At 39.7% G+C, this 19,736-nt stretch overlaps 3 protein-coding genes across 4 annotated transcripts; 1 reads left to right on the top strand and 2 right to left on the bottom strand.

Moving 5' to 3' along the window:
* Positions 1 to 225: 225 nt before the first annotated feature.
* LOC125007692 lies at positions 226 to 2,758 on the bottom strand. 2 transcript variants are annotated; one of them, XM_047584433.1, is made up of 6 exons: positions 2,625 to 2,758; positions 2,179 to 2,499; positions 1,747 to 2,100; positions 1,455 to 1,583; positions 1,320 to 1,357; positions 226 to 1,240 (listed from the first exon to the last, which is right to left on the bottom strand). In XM_047584433.1, exons 1-6 carry the CDS (start codon positions 2,665 to 2,667, stop codon positions 1,121 to 1,123), a joined length of 1,005 nt encoding a protein of 334 aa, XP_047440389.1. In that variant the 5' UTR covers positions 2,668 to 2,758; the 3' UTR covers positions 226 to 1,120. The 2 variants fall into 2 exon arrangements, with proteins under 2 accessions (XP_047440389.1, XP_047440390.1); XM_047584434.1 differs by having other exon boundaries at positions 226 to 1,237.
* A 2,450-nt stretch (positions 2,759 to 5,208) lies between these two features.
* Positions 5,209 to 12,459, bottom strand: LOC125008534. Its single transcript, XM_047585821.1, has 5 exons — positions 12,346 to 12,459; positions 10,848 to 10,938; positions 6,154 to 6,285; positions 5,563 to 5,951; positions 5,209 to 5,486 (listed from the first exon to the last, which is right to left on the bottom strand). Exons 1-5 carry the CDS (start codon positions 12,457 to 12,459, stop codon positions 5,319 to 5,321), a joined length of 894 nt encoding a protein of 297 aa, XP_047441777.1. The 3' UTR covers positions 5,209 to 5,318.
* Positions 12,460 to 16,898: 4,439 nt separating this feature from the next.
* Positions 16,899 to 19,367, top strand: LOC125008533. The gene is made up of 5 exons (XM_047585820.1): positions 16,899 to 16,912; positions 16,985 to 17,364; positions 17,904 to 18,011; positions 18,293 to 18,351; positions 19,045 to 19,367. The coding sequence occupies exons 1-5, from the start codon at positions 16,899 to 16,901 to the stop codon at positions 19,174 to 19,176; spliced, it is 693 nt and encodes a 230-aa protein (XP_047441776.1). The 3' UTR covers positions 19,177 to 19,367.
* The last annotated feature ends 369 nt before the right edge of the window (positions 19,368 to 19,736 follow it).

The following is a 19,736-nucleotide window of genomic DNA, read 5'->3' as shown; positions in this document are numbered from 1 at the left end:
CAAAAAGTCAAAAATAACCAAAAAACATTTCGACTGGTTCAAAACACAGAAAAACAACAAGTCAGACATGCAGCCAATCTTTCAGGCTCATTTATTCTAATCAGTGGACATTCTAGACCAAAATTACCAGGGGGGCCGAGGTGGGGCCAGTGTTTTTTCAGGGAGGCACACATAAGGAGAAAACAGGGCAATATTTAAGCGTTCAAAATGTTTAGTTTAGTTTATTTAAAACCACAACAAAATACATTAAGTATTAACACAATACTTAGTATTAATACAATAAGACAAACATTTTTTGTTTCAATAAACATAAGATAAAATGTGCTCAATAAACCTTGAAACCATGTTTGCGCTTTACGTAAAAATAAGATTTCTCTTTCTGCATAAAATAACACTTTCATCTGCACAATGACACTTTCTTAATCTAAGCATTTAGCTACACGCAGAGTTCTTTTTCACAGCATGAGACTTGAATGTTCAATCACACTATCTTTATCTAAATCACACTCATCATCTCACTCTTTCTTTATGTACAGTCAGCAGGAAAAATAGAGAGAATTTTTTTTTAAAGAAGGACATAATGTCCTTATTACTCTGTTTCATGATGATAACCTACTAAAAAATATTATCTACTCTCAGAAGGCCATTTAAGTTTTTAATTAAACAAGTAGACTACATGCTGTTGGTTATTTCACCCATTTCCCAAGCGTGACATCATGTTTACTGACTTCAATAGCTTTGCTTATTCACAAACATAACAAGACCAAGCCGCAATTAAACACAATAAAAACAGATTTTATCATTGTAATGAACAACAGTAAAACACAAATATGTGACTTATTTTGTCACTGACGTTATGAAATTGAATCGTTTTCCAAACTTGGCCTCTTTGCAGTAGTCCGTGCGGGGCTGTTGGCTGTTCGCTTTAACATCACAAGTTCCAAATTCGCACTGCCGGTCTTTCAGAACTGGGTAACACTGTGTGTGTAGCACTTCAAGGAGTCCGTGTAGAAATGAATAAACCTATTATCCATTCAGCACGGGTGCCACAACGGGGGCCAGGAGCAATTTTACAGGGGCACGGGCCCCTGTTGGCCCCTGTGTAAAACCGCCAATGATTTTAATCCAAACCAAAAGCTTTGAGAGCAGTGTAGATCCTCTTCTTTTCTGCTGCTTTTTTTGCATCACTGCCAGCTTTCATTGCAGTAAAGACGGCAGCCGAATAAATCCTGGGTTCCTTCTGAGAAAATACATGAATGAAAATACATGCAATGTAGCTTCTCTTGGATTTAGTTAATCCTAACTTTTAGTCCCTTTACCTGTTTCTGATCACAGTTCTTCTGCAGGACATCGGCAGCTGCATTACAAAAAAAATTCATAATAGTAAATAAGGATGCAGTACTTTTTACAGAATTTAGTATTTTTTCTAATAATAAATAACCTACTTGTATTACCTTTGCAAGTCTCACACTGTTTTTCCTTGATGGTGCACAGGAGGCTGACTATAACGATCAGACTCATAGTCAAGGCCGCACTCAGAATTAAATTAACTGCAGAGTCCATCTTTGAGAACATGCTGCTTTCTGGAAGATTAACAAAAATATCATCGAAGGTTACAAATAAGTAAAGGTCAGCTATGTTTAAAATCACACCCTGGCTAGATGATTTTAAATTTCAAATGAAAATTGCTAATATTTGATCTTGATGGCAGAATGTGACACTAATTAAAAGCCAATTGAGAGTCACCTTGGGCATTCACATTAGTTCCATTTCCAAATAATATCTCTCCACATGTGGCCACAGCACAGTAGTAAGTTCCAGCATCAGAGGAGCTGACGTCCTTAGAGAAGCGATAAACACATCTATTCTGGGTGTCAGATCTCCTTTCACATTCATTACTTGTATCTCCATCAGTGTAGATCATTTTTGGGTGAGATTTATGGGATCCAGCTCTGAACCAGAACACACTGAAATCTTCTGGACACGTCTTGTCCTCAGAGTCAGAGAGGACTGAACACTGGAGAGTCACTGAGTCTCCTGGACGGACTGGATCTGATACTGTCTGAACAACAGTATAGCTGGATGAACCCTCAGTTTTCCCTGTGTCATAGAAACAGTGTTTAATATGTAAAAGTATACATCTGGAATATTCTTCAGAATTTGCTATTAGAAACGTACCTTTCACAATCAAGTATGTCGCACTCCATTTAGTCTTGATCCATTCTGTGAAAGCACAATGGTACATGCCCTCGTCCTCTTGAATTGTCCACAAAATTGTCAAGTTGCTAAAACTGTCATCAGTGCTTATGTTAAATCTCGATTTAAATGCTGATGCATACTCAGGTGCTGTAGATTTCCACAGTGTCACAATTACATTCATAGTATCTCCAGCACTCTGCTTGTACCAGTGGATTTCTCTAGTACTGAGCTCTTTGGGTATAACGCATGTAAAGGATGTAGGTTTACCAAGCTCAACTGTTTTCACTGGAACCAGTGTGTCTAAATAAAAACAAGAACAACATTTTATCAAAATGTATTATGTGGAAAAGCTGTCATTAAAAATCATCTGTTTGTCAGGTAAAATCTTAACAGAAAACTTTTAGGCAGAATAAAATAGCACTTACATGCTGGATGAAGGAAAAGCAATGCAAACCACAACACAATCATCTTGACGTTGTGCGTTGTTAGGAGACTGGCTGGTATTTCAGTTAGTGAACAACATCAGATTGTGAAAGACCAGACCACCAGATGCATGTGATTGGACACAAGTCACACACATTTAAAAGTGCACTTCCTGTCACACTTGTCCTGGACTAAATCTCAGTTTGGTGGGCGTAACTCTGAAACTCTTATTTTCTTTTTAAGGGTAGCTGTGTTCGTGTGTTTTTGGCTTTTCCCAGCCTTTATATTAACTGAATCTTTTTTGTTACGACTGACGTGGTTGGCGCTTTCTACAAAAGAAGTCAAATGATCAGCATTAGCAAGACTAAATCCAGTTTCTGATCAAATGCGCAAAAGGGTCATCAATAATAACTTCAAATTCTGATATTCATAATATTAGATCTTAAAATGTCCTCTTCCATTTGTGTCAAGGATGTGGAGGTGGTATCATTGAGAGCAGGTACTGTATATGAGAGACCTTCATTTGTTAGTCTACTGCTCTAGGGCCACACACCGACTGGCTGCTGCTACACATAACTGTTACATAATCCAGTCTTGCTTTCTCTTACAGTCTGATCTGCATTAACCACAGTGTCAGTAACAACCAAGTCAGCAACCTTAACAATGACCCCAAACTAGATAAGAGTATGGTAACATTATATATAAGCTGATAATTTCCAGTAAATTCATAACTTCATATTTAATCTTAAAATCTCACCCGAAACTCACCACATTCAGCTAGTGAGGGCTCTCATAATACGCAATTTCACTAACAAGACCACCCCTCAGTAGGTATAAGGAAGTTTATTTTTGACCAGTTTAAGGGAAAGGAAGATAGGGGGTCAGGGGAATGGAGCAAAAGGGGTCAAGGAGTTGGAAGGACAGGATAAAGAAAGAGGTGTAGAGACTGATGATGGTGTAGGTGTCATGCTCTCTGCCCTATAACCTGTCTGTTTCTCCCTCTCTGTTTGACTGGAGGATTGGTGTCTAGTGTGCAGGGTTTGGGTCTCCAGCCTGCTCACTGTTTCTCATCTGCCCAGTACGAACCACCACACCTTGCTGGATTGTTGACTCAGTCCATGCTGTTACTCTCTTTCCAGCTGTTACTCCTTCTATCTTGAATAGTTCGCCTTGAAATGTATTAACTAACCACAGATCCAGCCTGATCCCTGCCTCAAGCACCAATTCTGCATCCTCTCTGCTTTAACTCCACCCAACTCTCATCTGGAACCTTATCACCCATTGTCAGTGAGCCACTCTCCACACTTATTCCCCACCCTGGTTTCCATTTCTTACCCTTTGGCTTATAAACTATCTTTGCACTCTAAAGCTGCCTCATTCTCTGCCTTGAGTCCACAACCTAATCTGTTACACTGAGACCCAGGTGACTGGAACTTGTTCCTGAACCTGAATTACATCAGGTGTCATGGCACAAATAGGTTCAGCTGTTGCCAGTGAACTCTGACATCGTGGCAGCTCACCCATCCAAAGTGCAGAAAAACACAAAGATCCTGCTTGGGGCGGTGTTTAGCTCACTCATATACGTAACCGCCCCGTGCGCTGAGGCTATAGTCCTCTGCAGGCGGCCCCAGTTCCCGCGTGTCTCTCCCCCCTCTCACCTCTGGTTTCCTGTCTTCGCTTCACTTTCAATAAAGGCTAAAATGCCAGAAAAACAACATTTCTGCACTAAAATCAGCTTTCACTCTAACTTTGAGAGATAAATTCTGCTGCTGTGTGATGCTTCAGGTAGGCCTATGTAATAAAGTCAGAGGAAAGACTATAGTTTTATATTATATTATATTATATTATATTATATTATATTATATTATATTATATTATATTATATTCTCTACAACAGTTACAAAACTACAACCACTACTCCATTACATATTAAAGAGACGTGCATGTATGTGGAGAAATGTGTTTATTAGTGGTACAGTCGTCATTCTCATCTTCATCTTCTGTAACAACTTGTCCTCTAGACCAGAGGTTTCCAACCCGGGTCAGAGATCGCAGGGGGTGCGACAAAACCTGTCTGACCAGAGCTCACCATCACTTTTCACCAGTCATGTCACATTTCACCATGTATAAAAGGATAAAAGTATTCCGGTTCTCTGGTGTGTGGCATGCAATCTCATCATTAAAATGCATTATTTACATCACTATTAAGATGTACAGCGAAGTTTCTGGTTTACAGAAAAAAAAAAATGTGGTAATGGATTCATAACTGAAATGCAGCCGGCAGTTGGTCAATAGCAATTATTGCCTGAGCATGTGACAAACAGATGATATTAGCATCATTCAGTAAATCCGGTGTTTTGTTTGTTAATCTATCGTAAAAGTCCTGACATTAGTGTAGACTGTCTCTTCCTGTGCTGCTGCAGTTCTTCTTGCTGCTTTGCAGTCTTTCCTTCTGGTAAAGACTGCTGCAGAGTAAACCAAAGAGTCCTGATCTCTCTGTGAAAATAAAAAGCAACACTGAAATTGAAACAGAAAAAAACAAAACAAAAAACTAAATCTATGAATTTCTTACCTCCCCACTTTGCTCATTACTACCGACTGTTTCAGCATTTGTTTGCATAATGACAGAAGCTGCGTTATCAATAATTAATTAGGCTTTTGTCGAACAAGAAAGCTGAATTAAAAACTAATATGAATCAAATAAATGTAGCTTTTGGGGAAACACATTTGAATAGATGAATGTGTGAGTAACTCTTACCTTTGCAACAATTGCAAGATGTTTTCCTGATAGCACAAACAAGAAAGGCTATAACAATCAGGCTTAAAGCCAAAGCAGCAAACAACAGATAGAGAATCACGTTGTCCTTCTCAGGATCAGGTGTGCCATCGACTGAAATGTTACATAAACAAATAAATAAATAATGATGCTTAAAATTTCACCATTATATACAAAAGAAAAATAGAGTTACCTTTAATGTTGAGTTTTGTTCCATTTCCAAAAACTACCTTCCCGCATGCAGCCAGAGCACAGTAATAAGTTCCCGTATCAGAATAGCTGACATTGTCCTTGAAAAAGCTGTAGACGCAACTCTGCAGAGGCCGAGTATCGGGGCTCTTCTCACATTCTTCATCTCTGTTACCTTGGGTGTAAATTAAACTGGGGTAGGATTCATCTGGCTTTACTCTGAACCAGTACACACTGTGTTGTTCAGGACATGTTTTCTGTTCTGAACCTGAAAAGACAGAGCACTGCAGAGCCACTGAGTCTCCTGGTAGAACAGCCTCAGTTGAAAGGTTTTGAATGACGGCAGAAATATCAGGTTCTGGTACTGGAAAATTAAAAACACAAAATTTTTACTCACCCTAAAAGAAAGTTTAAATTGGAATTATGCATTTAAATCCACAAGCAGCATTTATGCATCATGTATTATATTTATATACTTACCCAACATATATATAAACTATTTAGAAATATTGATATCTATTGTATATCAACACAAACAATAAAACATATTATTTAGTTGCATTTACCTTTGACTCTCAGAAATATTCCTGTCAAAAAACTAATGTTGTAATTTTGTGATTTCAAACAGTAGTAAAAGGCCGTATCACTCTGTTTAGTTCTTGTAATGCGTAGAACAAATATTCCAGGTTCTTGTTTTGCTGTAATGTGAGAAACCTCATTAACACCATCATAATCAAAGTTAAATGTTTTCCCCAGGATTTCAGGTAAATTCCCGGCAACAAGTCTGATCCAAAAAAGGGCTCCAACTGCCTCAGATCTGTGGCGGGAGCATGTTAGAGTCACATCTTCTCCAATGACAACAGTCTTTTTAGTAAAGTTTTGATCATCATCTGAGCATCCTAGAAAACAAATTTAACACAGAGCATTGATTATTTACAGAAATGCATCTGTAAACTTCTATATTGGTCTAACACAATGATAATATCCTTAAAATAGATCTTACGAAAAAATCTGATCTTCCCTCATATACATGTACTTACTTCCAGCTCTGATCATCAGCAGTATATAAAATATGATTAGCATTTTTAGCTTTTTCCTCTTTAGGCTGCAGTTAATTTAAGTGGCATTATAAGATGGTGTGTCTTCATATAATTATATAAAATGGGAGGGAACTATTTGAGAGCAATCTGATTGGCCTGCCGTTGTGTCTGCATCTCACTTTACTACCCCGGTGGAAAAAGACCAAAGCAAACTTGGTGGTGGTTTGGTTATCACTGTGGGCAGAAGCTTACTGTTAATGCACACAATAAATGTTCTTCAGATGAGTTACAGTACATTAATTCAATTTCATTTAGTTGCCAGATACAACACACTGAATAAATAGTTTCAGTGACTAAGGCATTTAACATTCATTCAGCAGAGATAACATTAGGAACAGTGCAACTGAGGCAATGGTACTAAAGTGCAAGACGTTAGACCTGGTACAAGTCACTGAACAGGGGAACTCTAAGAGAGGATATATTGACTCAACTAAGACATTCAGGACCAATACATACCACAACGCAGATGAAATGCCACTACACACAATAAAAAAAAAAAAAAAATACACTTAAACTTTATTTATTTATATAGTGCTTTTCATACTAAAAAGCAACCCAAAGGGCTTTACATAAAAAAAAAAAAAACAGAACATTACAACAAGACACAGAATCACATAAAAAAAAAAAAACACACTAACACATACACACACATGCACTGCACACACACAGGCACATACACGTCTACACTCACACCAATATACACACACACACACACACACACACACACACACACACACACACGAGTTGTCAGCAAGACATGGCAGGACACTGAGGCTTCACGCAAGGAAGACGGCACCCCATTTTGGGGGCGGGGGGGCTCCACAGCTAGGGTTCCCAGCTCTAAACCATAGGGGCATCACTGTAAGGTCCACCCTGACCCGGGCAGAGAGGCCCCTACACCAAGGTGCAGAATGCCTAACTATCCAGGCCGAAGGGACAACCAGCGTGTGGCAGGCCCCCCCCATGAGGAAACACTGGAGGGCTAAAACATTAAAACAATATAACAATAAGATGTGGTGAAACAAATTGATAAAAGATAAAGTAAATATATAAAGTAATAAAATAGTAAATAAAAAAGTAGAAATACTTTTTACCAATAAAAACTGGTTATAAAAGTAAGTAAATGAACCATGTAAAAGTAAGCAACATAAAACACAAATAAGATAACTAAAATTCCAATGTGATAAAATAGAGTTAATAGGAGTTACAATCATGAAAAAGCCTGATTTAAGAGATGAGTTGTCAGGCCGTGACTCGTAGCAGGACTCAGAATGCAGAGATATAGAATGACAAAAGGCTTTTATTGGATTCTCCGGAGATCTCAGACAGAGAGACAAACAAATGGCTAAATAAACCTAGACGCTAACTCTGACTACTGAGACCAAAAAACTCTCCAGAAGGAGGAAAAACTCAAATCAAAGAAACAAATCGAGAAACACAAAAATGCTCCGAATGGAGGAAAACCGCAGGACTAAGGAAAGAATTAACAAACAAAAATTCACTCTTCGAGAGGAATAACCGGCTTACTTGGCAACTATTATGGGTGTAGACATGAAACAAGGCTCTGGCACAAGACAAGGGGAACACAGACTACTTAAACACATGGAGGGAAATAGGGGACAGGTGGAAACACTTAGGACAATCAGACTGAGACACATGAGGAAGGGCAAGTGACCTGAAACGAGAGGAGAATTACTTTTCAAAATAAAACAGGAAATGACAGGACAAAACAATCCCAAGACAAGACACCCTCACCACGGTGTGACATGAGTCTTCAGTCTCTTTTTAAAACAGTCTCTGCGGCTCTGAGGTTCTCTGGCAAGCTGTTCCACAGTCGGGGTCCATAATAACTGAACGCTACCTCCCCGTGTGCCCTAGATCTAAACTGGTGGTATTGTTAAAAGGCTTGTGCCAGAGGACCTCATGGTTGATACGGTAAAAGTAGGTCAGACAAATAAAAATGCTAAAAGAACTTTAAAATCGATACTGAAGCGCACAGAGAGCCAATGCAGCGATTTAAAACTGGTGTAATGTGCTCTCACCCTCTGGTCCTCGTCAGCACACAAGCGGCTGAATTTTGTAACAGTTGTAAATTGTAAGTGTTATTTTTAGGAAGACCGGAGAGCAGAGCATTACAATAATCCAGACGACAAGAGATAAAAGCATGCATCACCAATTCTGTGCTAGCCTGAGAGAGAAATGGGCGGACTCTGGCTATATTCTTGAGATGGTAAAAACCTATCTTTGTTATTTTTGATATGTGGAATAAAACTAAGCCCAGAGTCAAAAATCACGCCCAGATGTTTTACAGATTGTGATATCTTAAAATCTTGTAATTTTGGTAAAAGTTTCTCTCTCTGGTGTTCAGGACCAAAAGCTCTGTTTTGCCCTGGTTGAGCTGTAGGAAGTTCTCTGCCATCCATGACTGGATATTTAAAATACAGTTTAAAACTGCATGAATAGGCCCTGTGTCATCAGGAGACACGGCGATGTTTAGCTGTGTATCATCAGCATAACTATGAAAGTTAATGCCATGTCACCTGATGATGTCCCCCAGGGGAAGCATATATAAGTTAAAGAGGGTTGGGCATAGAATTGACCCCTGGGGAACCGCACACTCATACCCTACCAGTTCCTGAGAAACAGGTATCCAGACTTACAAAGAAGCTTCTATCAGAGAGGTATGAGATGAGTCAGTTAAGAACAGTACCAGAGAGGTCGACCAGGTGCCTCAGTCTGTTTATTAAAATATGATGTTCTATTGTATCGAAGGTGGGGGCTAGATACAGCAGAACCAGAACTGTGAATGTATGGTCTAACTAATGCCTGATCTAACTTATGCCTGATGTCACTTACAATGTTTAAAAGGGCTGTCTCTGTACTGGGGTTTATCCTAAAGCCAGATTGATGCATCTCAAGACATTGTTTTTGATCAAAAAATCGTTTACTTGAATAAAAACATTTTTTTTCTAAAATTTTGCTTAAAAATGGTAGTTTGGATACTGGCCAATAGTTATTAAAATCGTTTGGGTCTAAATTGCTCTTCTTCAGAAGGGGCCTAACTACTGCCGTCTTAAAGGAGGCGGAGAAGACACCTGTCTGAAGGGAGCAATTCACCATGTATAGCAGCTGTTCCTCAAAAAATCCATAAAATGTGTTATGGAGTTGGAGAAGGAGGTGGAGGAGGCTGACGGCTGGGTGGATGGATAAAATACTGTAGCTTTTAAAATTGTGTAAGTCCTTTAAAATTCCTTTAAAGGTTTCTTTAAAAATGTGAACTGAGATGATGCACACAGCCCCCTAAATATTGCACAGCCCCTACTACTAAAATGAATATCAAAAGAAGGAAACCAATAGAACCAACATAAGAAACAAAAATGGTTTGAAAGTAACTGTTGGGAAAGGAAAAAGCAATGACAACCACTGCACCCAAAGGCACACAGGCATGGGTGTTAAGTTGTGTTCAGCATGTTATCAAACAATACTCTTAATAAAATAATTCAGCATGCTGTACCTTGAGATATACCGTATTTAACAGCACCCAGACTTTGTCCTTTTATTACAGTATGTGTTAACTAGCACCCAAATCATGTCACATAAGTAAAAAACAAAACAAATCCCACCATAAAATAGATTTAAAGACCGCACCAGTAAATAGATACAGTTTGACACCTATGAACAAAAGTACATGACTTACAATTTAGTCATGCACTGCTCCACATGCAGGTGGCCTGAGGGTACTACAACAACAACAAAACAGTATTTATTCTAAGAGCTAGACAGGGCCAGTTATATTTGCAATCTGACTATCTCTTTCAATAAAATGCGCCATAACCCAACAACTGGTTGGTGTCCAGTCTGCTGCATCTGACCGCTTCTGTGTCTGCGCACACTGGTGAGAGAGAGTGAGCACTGCTTCCGCCCCACCTTTATAAGCTCCAATGGGTCCTAAACCTATTCCCGTTACATTCTCTGTTTTAAAAAGTCACCATCAGGGTGATCAATTAAACCCAGGGCCTAAACACTCTTTGGGCTACGTCACTGTCTACAGCCTGGTATGCTTGTAAATTGTTAACATTGTGGGAGGTCCAATTCAGATCTCATGAGATTGTGGACCCGAGGAACCTGAATGAGAGAGTTTAGTTCCAGGTGGTTCTGACTGCACCAGAGGACCAGCTGATCCACTTTCCCTCTATATGCAGACTCATACCAGTCCTGGATGAGTCCATTGGCGGTGGTGTCATCTGCAAACTTCAGAAATTTCACAGAAGGGTCCCCAGAGGTACAGTCATTAGTGTAAAGGAGAAGAGCAGTGGGGAGAGAACACACTCCTGGGGGACGCCAGTGCTGACTGTGCTAGTGCTTGATGTGAAGCTTCCCAGTCTCACCTGCTGCCTCCTGTCAGTTTAACCTTACCCCCCGTCTACTTTCCTCTGCCTACCTAAGAGCAGTACACCGAAGAGCCACAAAAGAAGAAGAACAGCTGACACACTGTTTCAACTGTCTGCGCAACATATCATCCCGCACATGTTCAATAAATTGATCAAGTAACAAACAGCACGTCAGAATTGGGAAAACCACCAGGTGTTTTCTATATTACAACATCCATTAAAGACTTACGAGCATGTGAATATTCATTAATTCATTATTCCCTCTCATGTTGGGTGCGTTGGAAAAACTGTAGTTTTCAGTCAAAATAGCAAAGATCTTTTCTGGGGTATTTCTGTTGGCACTAGAGGGAAAATTTATTTCAGCCTTGGCATCTCCATCTAGATCAGGGGTCACCAGACTATGGCCCCAGGGTCAAACCAATTGGAGTGGCCCACTTAACGATCACAGACAATTTTCCTATCATATATCCATATTTGAAGCTTGGCATTCTAGTTACATTTTAACATGTACAATAATATAATATAATATAATATAATATAATATAATATAATATAATATAATATAATATAATTATTATATTATTATAAATATAGGGTGGCACAGCAGCTCAGTGATTAGTCCATCTTGGGCCTTTCTGGGTGGAGTTTGCATGGTCTCCTGGTGTCTACATGGGTCTCAATTGCTCTAAATTGACCCTATGATTGTTTGTGATAGACTGGCCACATGTCCAGGGTGTACCCTGCCTCTTGCCCAATGTCAGCTGGGATAGGCTCCAGCAACCCCCGTGACCTTAGTAGAAGATGAGAAGTGATGTGGTTCATCTTAACCCCTCACACAATGGTACATTCCGATGTGTCTTTGCTTGTGACCGAGCCAATTTAGCTACGTAGCTGCTTGTTAGGCTGGTTGTTGACTTTAAGTGTGAGTGTGAGCAAATGACTGTTTGACAATGTGTCAGCCCTGCGATAGACTGGCAACCTGTCCAGGGTGTACCCTGCCTCTCGCCCGACCCCCGGGACCCTAGTGAGGAAAAGTAATAAAAGATGAGATGAGATGTGACTCATCTTCTCCCCTCACACAACGGTATATTCTGACGTGTCTTCGCTTGTGATCGACCCATTTTAGCTACTTTGTCGCTATATTTAGCGAGTATTCAGACCCTTCTTTTTTCCAAAAAGGCAACTAGTCACAAACCCAGCAACTTTTTCTGTTGCTCTTGGAGACATTTGGCGACTCGGTAGTGAAAGCACGTATCGCTCTTCTTACCCTTCTCAACGATCTGTGAGTGTGCTGCTCCGCCCCCACCCGCATGTAGTCCCTCCCTCGCTCCCAGGTGTCAACCAATGGGTCTGAGCAATGGGTCTGAGTGTTGAAGCCCATGCGTGCAAAAAGCTGCAGTTCATTGAGTGGCCACTTGAGGCTTCAGTGTGTCGAATCAGCAAAGATACAGTGTCCGTGTTCAAAGAATTTAACATCCGTCGACACTATGAGACCCGCCATGGAGGGCAGTATGCTGGGCAGTAAGCCTGGCCCATATCATTTTCTGTTATTGACTGACCCCGGCCCCCCATCACAGAAAGGAAAGTTGATGTGGCCCACACTGAGAAAAGTTTTGGGACCCCTGATGTAGATGGTCAGTAATAAACAGCAATTATTCAGCCCCTGACATATGCCTAACCTAACAGTTGTAACCTAACAGGTAGCAGTTATCAGATCAACTGACAACCCCCCCACCTCACCCCTCTTCTTTGTCCTATAACCACCCTTTGGTGTTATTCTTTGTTGTGCATGCTTGCTGCTTGCTTGATTATCGCTTTCTTTTGTTGTGTGCACTATTGTTTGTTTGTTGATGTTCCTAACCACCGTGCTAGTGCTTGATCGTGCTAGATCCCCCTTTCATGTGGGGTACGTCTAATTCGTCGCTCCTCCTGCTCTCTATCTCTTTCTCTCTCTCTCGCTCTCACACACGCTCTCCCGTTGTCATTGCTTGGTATAAGTAGTTCATAGATGTAGTGGTAGTAGAGATTTGTCGATCAAGTAGTGTCAATTGTAAATTGAGACTAACTGTATAGAACAAATATTATCATACCCCCTCTAACTGCATCTGTGACTGTTTGTGTATTTGTGTATTGTGCAAAAAGCTGGTTGGGGGAGTCTGTGCTTGGATTTCACAATCACTGATTGAGTTAAATAGTTAATGCCCTTCCGGGCCTCAATTATTTTAACCTCTCTACTTGAGATTGCTACCTACATCAAGGTTATTAGTCCCTGTTCTACAGGGAGGTGCCCCGAAAATATTAATTTTATTAAAATGATGAATACTGTGTTTTTTTTGATAATTACTCATTACTGTTAATAATTATTCATTATTGCTAATAATCTTGTGAGTCAAACTAAGCTCCTACATTAATCATAGTTGATTACTAAGAACATCATATCCTGTATACATCCATATATTCTATTAACCAAAGTTCTATACTTTATATAAGGTAAATATCCTGATAAAATATCTGCAGATATCCTGATGTCAATAGACATTGTGTACACCGGACCATGTGCTCATGATTTGTGTTGTCTACCAGCCATCACCTAGGCTGGCTAAGCAACATTCTCATTGGTCCACTGACAGAAAGCTTCCGAAGATGTTCATTGTTCTCCTCGGTGGAATCCTCCAGTGACCCATGTACCACATATGCAATGCAGTGCAGCTGGCTGATTTGCACACACATTAATTTGGGCCTGATTGTGGCCTGACAAACAAATGACGCATGGAAAGTTACACATTGCTGTGGTCGGGCTTTCAACTAAGGTGTCAATTCAAAGGGGCTCATCTTCCTGTCTCACACAGTGCTTTAGTCTCAGAAAAGGCCTGGGTGCAGTTGTGTTGCCCTCTTATTTAGACAAATAGAATAATGACTTCATTGTTACAGTTTTACTCACAACATCTAACAGGAGTAGGACAGGGTTCAGAACAGAACAGAACAGAACACACACGTCTGCCCTGTCACGCTATGTCATGGCTGTTTCCCATGGATAGCATTTCTGACACTGTAAAGACGAGGGAGTGGTATATATACGTTATATTCACCAGTCCCACATTGTCATAGCTTTGCTTGATTAACTCTTTGCTGTTCTACAACAACTGGTTAGCAGTGTGCATAGCAATTTAAGGCTAACCAATGCTCTAAATGGAGTATGCACGGCAAAACATGTTGTAGGTGTTTCAGATGCAAATCAGTCCTTCTCATTTGTCTTAAATTTACCTCCACTAGCAAAAGGCAGGTTAGATTAATTATTTTTGCTAAATCACTTTCATAGAGAATTAATAAACTTCATGTCCATTAACACTTCCATCAACTGATAATATAGAAAAATAAGTTAAGCTAAACTACTAGTACAAAGGGTCACGATTAATTGTGACCTAATACAAAACAACCAATGATAAAATGTAAATCACTCAAGGATGAATATGTTCCCAAATGCATTAATTCATTATTGTGACATTAAAGCATGATAGCCCTGTCCATGTTGCGTTAAGTACGAATGTTGAGCGGATGTACATGATCCCACGGTTGAAAAACACAGACAAGTCAATCTGAAACTCTGAAACTGACTGACTGAGTTAAAGTGTCAGTGTGACTGACACTGTGTAGGTCTGTACATGTCTGCCAACAGACAATTTGTCAAAACCCTTTCAAAACGTTTATTTATAATAGGGCCAAGAATTAAATTCTTGAGAATTCAAAGAAATTAAATATGTTAATAAATGGAATATACACTAGTCACGTTAACTCACTAAATTAAGTCTTGTTTGTTTGCTCTTCCCTCTTTGCAACTTTAACCCCTCTACACTTCCTGTTGTCACCTCAGTTCTGAGAAAACAACTTAGTGGGTGGTCAAATGGCAGAGAAATGGGTCACCGCAGCCTCTCAGTGTTGTGCACAATGCTCCTATGAAGTGGGTGTACAAAAGTAGAGGAAGCTATTTAATTGAGTATATTTCAACAGCCAGTCTTTTTATTCAATTCTCTATGCCTCGGCTCTCAGACAAGAGGTAGTGTCTTTCAAGGTAATACACAGAGAACTTTTACCATAGCTGCAATTGTTCTTTAAACATAACCTAAAAGATTATTGTTAGCAGGACAGCAGAAGCCTCATAAGAGGCTTGCATCAAATGAAAATATTCATGGAGAGCAGTCACACACTCATGTTACCTAAAACCTCTGTGCAGTTCCTTTCTTCTTTTATATCTATTCTTAACTGAGTTGAGCTGCTCATACTCTCACGCCCCCACAACATGGCCAATGGAAGTACAGGACAAGCAGCAACACCTGTGGCTGTAAAATGAAGCCCACATGCTGTTCCATGAACTGCAAGTGCCAACATGGGGTCATCCACCTCCCCCTCAGCTCCACGCATGCTCCACCCCCTTGACCCTTTTTATTAAGTTTGGAGCAAGGCAGAGTCAGGCACACAGTTGATTGATGAGTACCACTCCCATCAAACCTCAAAACTCTATGGTGTCCAAGTGTTTGTCCATCTTTATATAGAGAGGGTCAATGATAGATATAGAGACACATCCACAGATAGACTTCAATCTATGACAACTGTCCTTTTTCACCATACTGTCCAGTGGAGATAGAACAGGCTATCCATCTAAAACCTGTTGAAAACACAAGCTGTAAGGAATGTGATGTGTATGTCTGCTGTGCCAGTGGACACCACACATGATGCCACAAAACCATCTGAACCGTCTTGTTTCCACACTCATATGTTTTATAATGCAAACACATCACAGCATACACTTTCATCCCATAATCTGATTTTTTAGTTGTCTGGAGACATTTGCTAGAACACCTTTCAGATGTTAGAGGGCTTCAGAACTAAACTAAAAGATTGCATCTTGAATAGTTTGCTTTACTTTTTATGTTGTTGCATTTAAATTTGGACTATGTGCTTGCCCCCTCAAGTAGGGGGCAAGTTCAGTTACTTTCAACCAATCACTTTGATTTGTGTATTGTCAACCTTGATTGTCTTGTGACTTAACCTACCGTTTGGTGGGACGGCATCAGTAGTGAAGTGTGAGACAAGTCTGCTGCAGCACAATGATCGGAAGACTGGCTGCTTTGATTCTGCTTAGTACAACATGTAAGTGAAATTTATCTATACTATGAGAACTGCTGCTGTGTTGTTTAATTATGTGTGAAAGAACACATCAGAAAAGCTTATGCTGCTAGAGATGACAGATATTTACATGAGTTATAGCTTTTCCCCTCTTGTGTTGTAACTGTTACTGTCTCTTTTCTTCAGCCCTGATTCAGACTGCAGAGGTTCCTCATCTGGTCTCTTTGACTGAGATTGAACTTGGTGGCGATGCTTCTTTTCGCTGTCCAGTCTCTGGGGATGACGACAGATTTTTTCAGTGGCATAAGCAGCCTCTTGGAAAAATGATACAAACTGTTGCAAAGGGACTTTATTACCAAATAAATCTGATTGAACCATTTAACAACTCACGTTTCAAAATCGATAAAACAGATGATCATCATGTCCTCACCATCAAACATGTGAAGAAAGAGGATGAAGGAACTTACTTCTGTCAAAGAGGAACAGAGTTTGAACATACTTTTATCACTGTAACTTTCTTGGCTGTAAAGGGTAATAACCTACACTGTGTTAGTTGTGTCTTGCTTCTGTTAGTTAATGTATTAATTTTCACACTCCTGGACTTGTAGGGTTTCTTGAAGACGTTTTGCTGCTCATCCGAGTAACTTCTTCAGAACTGAAGAAGAACTTCAGTTTAGAACTACAGAAGCTACTCCAATGAATAGCAAAATGTCCTCAAGAAATTCTACAAGCCAGTCGCCTTTTTAAACGCCTTTTGGATTGCCATGATCTGGACCACTGAGAACCATCTCAGACTTTTTTAATGTACATTTCACAGATCATAATCAGCAGCTGTCGGTTTATGTGAAACAAACTCCAGAGACAGCGTCCGTCCAGCTGGGAGCCTCAGTGACTCTCCAGTGTTCACTTCTCTCCAGGAGCAATGAAAGTGGAGTCCAGTGTCCAGGTGAACACAGGGTCCACTGGTTCAGAACTGGATCAGGAGGATTTCATCCAAGTGTAATTTACACTCACAGCAACACCACTGATGAAGGTGTGGGGAGGAGCTGTGTATATCACCTGTCAAAAACTATACAGAACTTCTCTGATGCTGGGACTTACTACTGTGCTCTAGTCACATGTGGACAGATACTGTTTGGTGAAGGAACTAAAGTGGAATCAGGTAGGTATTCACAGCCTGTGATGTCCTTAAAACTGTCAATCTAACCCTAAACGCTGTATTTAGAACAAAATATCGCATAAAAGTATGTGATGTCATGGAATAGTGTATGGTGTATATAGTGTATAGTGTCTATACTGTGAGTTACACTCCATTCAATCACCTTTCAATTGTCATAAAACAGCATGTGAGTGTATGGCATTAAATGACATGTGGTAAAGATGTGGGCAAAGTACAGGTCATCACTTGCCAAAACCACATAATGGTAGTTAAGCAACTTATATTGTGAAATATTTAATTTATTTTTTCCAAAGAAAAAAAATAGTTTCTTAAGTCTCAAAGGTGTTCATGGAAAGGAAAAGCAAATGACACAGCTTTGCACTTGCAATAAGTAATATTGTCTGTTAACTACATATACATATATATATGTATGTATATGTATAATGTACGTATAATATGGATAATTACTAGTAACGACAATTACTGAAATCCAAAGGAGGTGTTAAGCATATGTTTTCTGATTGTGATTTTCTGATTCCCAGGACCACAATCTGACCCTGTGGTTTTTGTGCTTGGTGGACTGCTGGTCTGCTGTGTGGCTGTGATTGTCGGCCTTATTTGCTGCACAAATAGAAGTCAACACTGCCAAGGTTAATCTCATTTGGATTTTTATGTTAATTCAGCTGCACTTAGTGGCACTGTTATATTATAAGGTCACCATGCCTGTTTGCTTACATGCCCAGCGAAGTGGTAGGTAGTAACTTCACATGCTTGTTAAGTTTAAGGAGATACAGATTTATCATACTCTTTTGTAGTCATTGGAAATCAGCTGCTCTATTGGGAACTGTGTATTATAACTGTACCATAAACACTGATGTTGAGTCAATATGATAGAAGTAACTTTTCATTTGCATGACTTTGCATTAAACAGGAGAAACAAACACCTCCCATCATCTTGGACATGACAGATCAACTGCTGATAACGATTTGGTAAATATGACTACGTCTATGACACATACACAGAATCAAGCCTTTGAACATCTACAGTACAAAATTACATATAACAACAAAATTTAGCGCAGAAAAACATGCTGGAAACTAAGAATGCTTTAAAAAAATATAAATAACGATTGTTTATTTTTATCAATTTACAAAATGCAAAGTGAGCGAACAAAAGAAAAATCCAAGTCACATCAATATTTGGCATTACTACACTTTGCCTTCAAACCAGCATCAGTCCTTACAGGTACACTCGCAAACATATTATCACTCTGTGCTTTCAGTTTCACCTTTTGATGCACTGGAACACGTACCCAGCAACATCACATACCGATTTTCATTAAAACAACAACAACAACAAAAATATGTTTGTCTGTTATTATATTTGTGACAGACGGGTCTCAACTCTCCTCTCATTCGTCCATCAGGGACAGCCCAGATGACACTGGGGGCGGGGCCCTGGAATTTATTTTTATTTTTTTTCATATTTCTTTTCCTCGTGCTGCATGTGCCACCCTCTAAAAAATGCTGCGGCTGCCAACATTGCCCATGCTAAGAACCGCCTCTGCTCATATACAAGCAAACTCCAAGTAAAACTAACTCTAGACTTGTCATGATGTTAGAGCTCTCATTTCTGGACCCTTAGCCATAAACACACATATATATACTGCTCTTCTTTTGCAGGATGGGGAAGCAAAGGTAGTGAATTATGCAGCCCTGGATTTCTCTACAACAAGAATGAAACAAGGAAATACAAATATGAAGAGGCAAGAATTCACAGAGTGTATGTATTCTAGTGTCAGAGCAGATCACTGAAACCAGCAGCACCTCACATAATGTGTTTCAATATGAAATATTTTAATCCCAGAACGTAAAGCAGTTAATCAGTCATAATGCATGTATGTATAATTAGTAAAATGTGATGATTGGAGTTGTGTGACAGAATCCCGTTTTCCTATCAGTGTGGTAATTTGTGTGTGCTTTTTTTGTGTTGACATTAAAAGTAAACTTTTAATTGTGTTCTCATTTTATGTCTGTGAAGGTTCTCAGTCACCCAGGTCATGGTAATCCAAAAAAGCGTTGAATAAGGTCAGCTGGACTTGTAGAATTTCTTGAAGACATTTCGCCACTCAGCCGAGTAGCTTCTTCAGTTCTGATAAACTAGTGGGAAATTGAGGTTTAAATAGGAAAAACTCTGTGGGTACCACCCACCCGAAACTTGTTTGACTAGAAACTGGGGTCACTAATTTCCATAATAGCTGGTACTTACTTGTCCTTGAATGGGGGGAACTGTGTGCCTAGGCTACTTACCCTATGAATAGAGCTCTAATTTAGCTATTGTCAATGGGAGCCTCGAGGCTCAAGGTGTGAATGCT

This window comes from Mugil cephalus, chromosome 5 (genome assembly GCF_022458985.1).
Source record: "Mugil cephalus isolate CIBA_MC_2020 chromosome 5, CIBA_Mcephalus_1.1, whole genome shotgun sequence".
In the NCBI taxonomy this organism is placed as follows: Eukaryota; Metazoa; Chordata; class Actinopteri; order Mugiliformes; family Mugilidae; genus Mugil; species Mugil cephalus.
The sequence above is the reverse complement of the archived record's forward strand: the minus strand, read 5'-3'. Positions and strand labels throughout refer to the sequence as shown.

Coding starts and splice junctions, on each gene's coding strand:
- LOC125007692 (XM_047584433.1), bottom strand. CDS start 2,667: ATGATTGTGTTGTGGTTTGCATTGCTTTTCCTTCATCCAGCAT. Junction 1,584..1,746: donor AACTAATGTGAATGCCCAAG/GTGACTCTCAAT, acceptor TTAATCTTCCAG/AAAGCAGCATGTTCTCAAAG. Junction 1,358..1,454: donor ACAGTGTGAGACTTGCAAAG/GTAATACAAGTA, acceptor TTTGTAATGCAG/CTGCCGATGTCCTGCAGAAG.
- LOC125008534 (XM_047585821.1), bottom strand. CDS start 12,459: ATGGGCTTCAACACTCAGACCCATTGCTCAGACCCATTGGTTGACACC. Junction 5,952..6,153: donor AATATTTCTGAGAGTCAAAG/GTAAATGCAACT, acceptor TTAATTTTCCAG/TACCAGAACCTGATATTTCT. Junction 5,487..5,562: donor TTTTTCTTTTGTATATAATG/GTGAAATTTTAA, acceptor GATCCTGAGAAG/GACAACGTGATTCTCTATCT.
- LOC125008533 (XM_047585820.1), top strand. Junction 18,012..18,292: donor TAGAAGTCAACACTGCCAAG/GTTAATCTCATT, acceptor TGCATTAAACAG/GAGAAACAAACACCTCCCAT. Junction 18,352..19,044: donor CAACTGCTGATAACGATTTG/GTAAATATGACT, acceptor CTTCTTTTGCAG/GATGGGGAAGCAAAGGTAGT.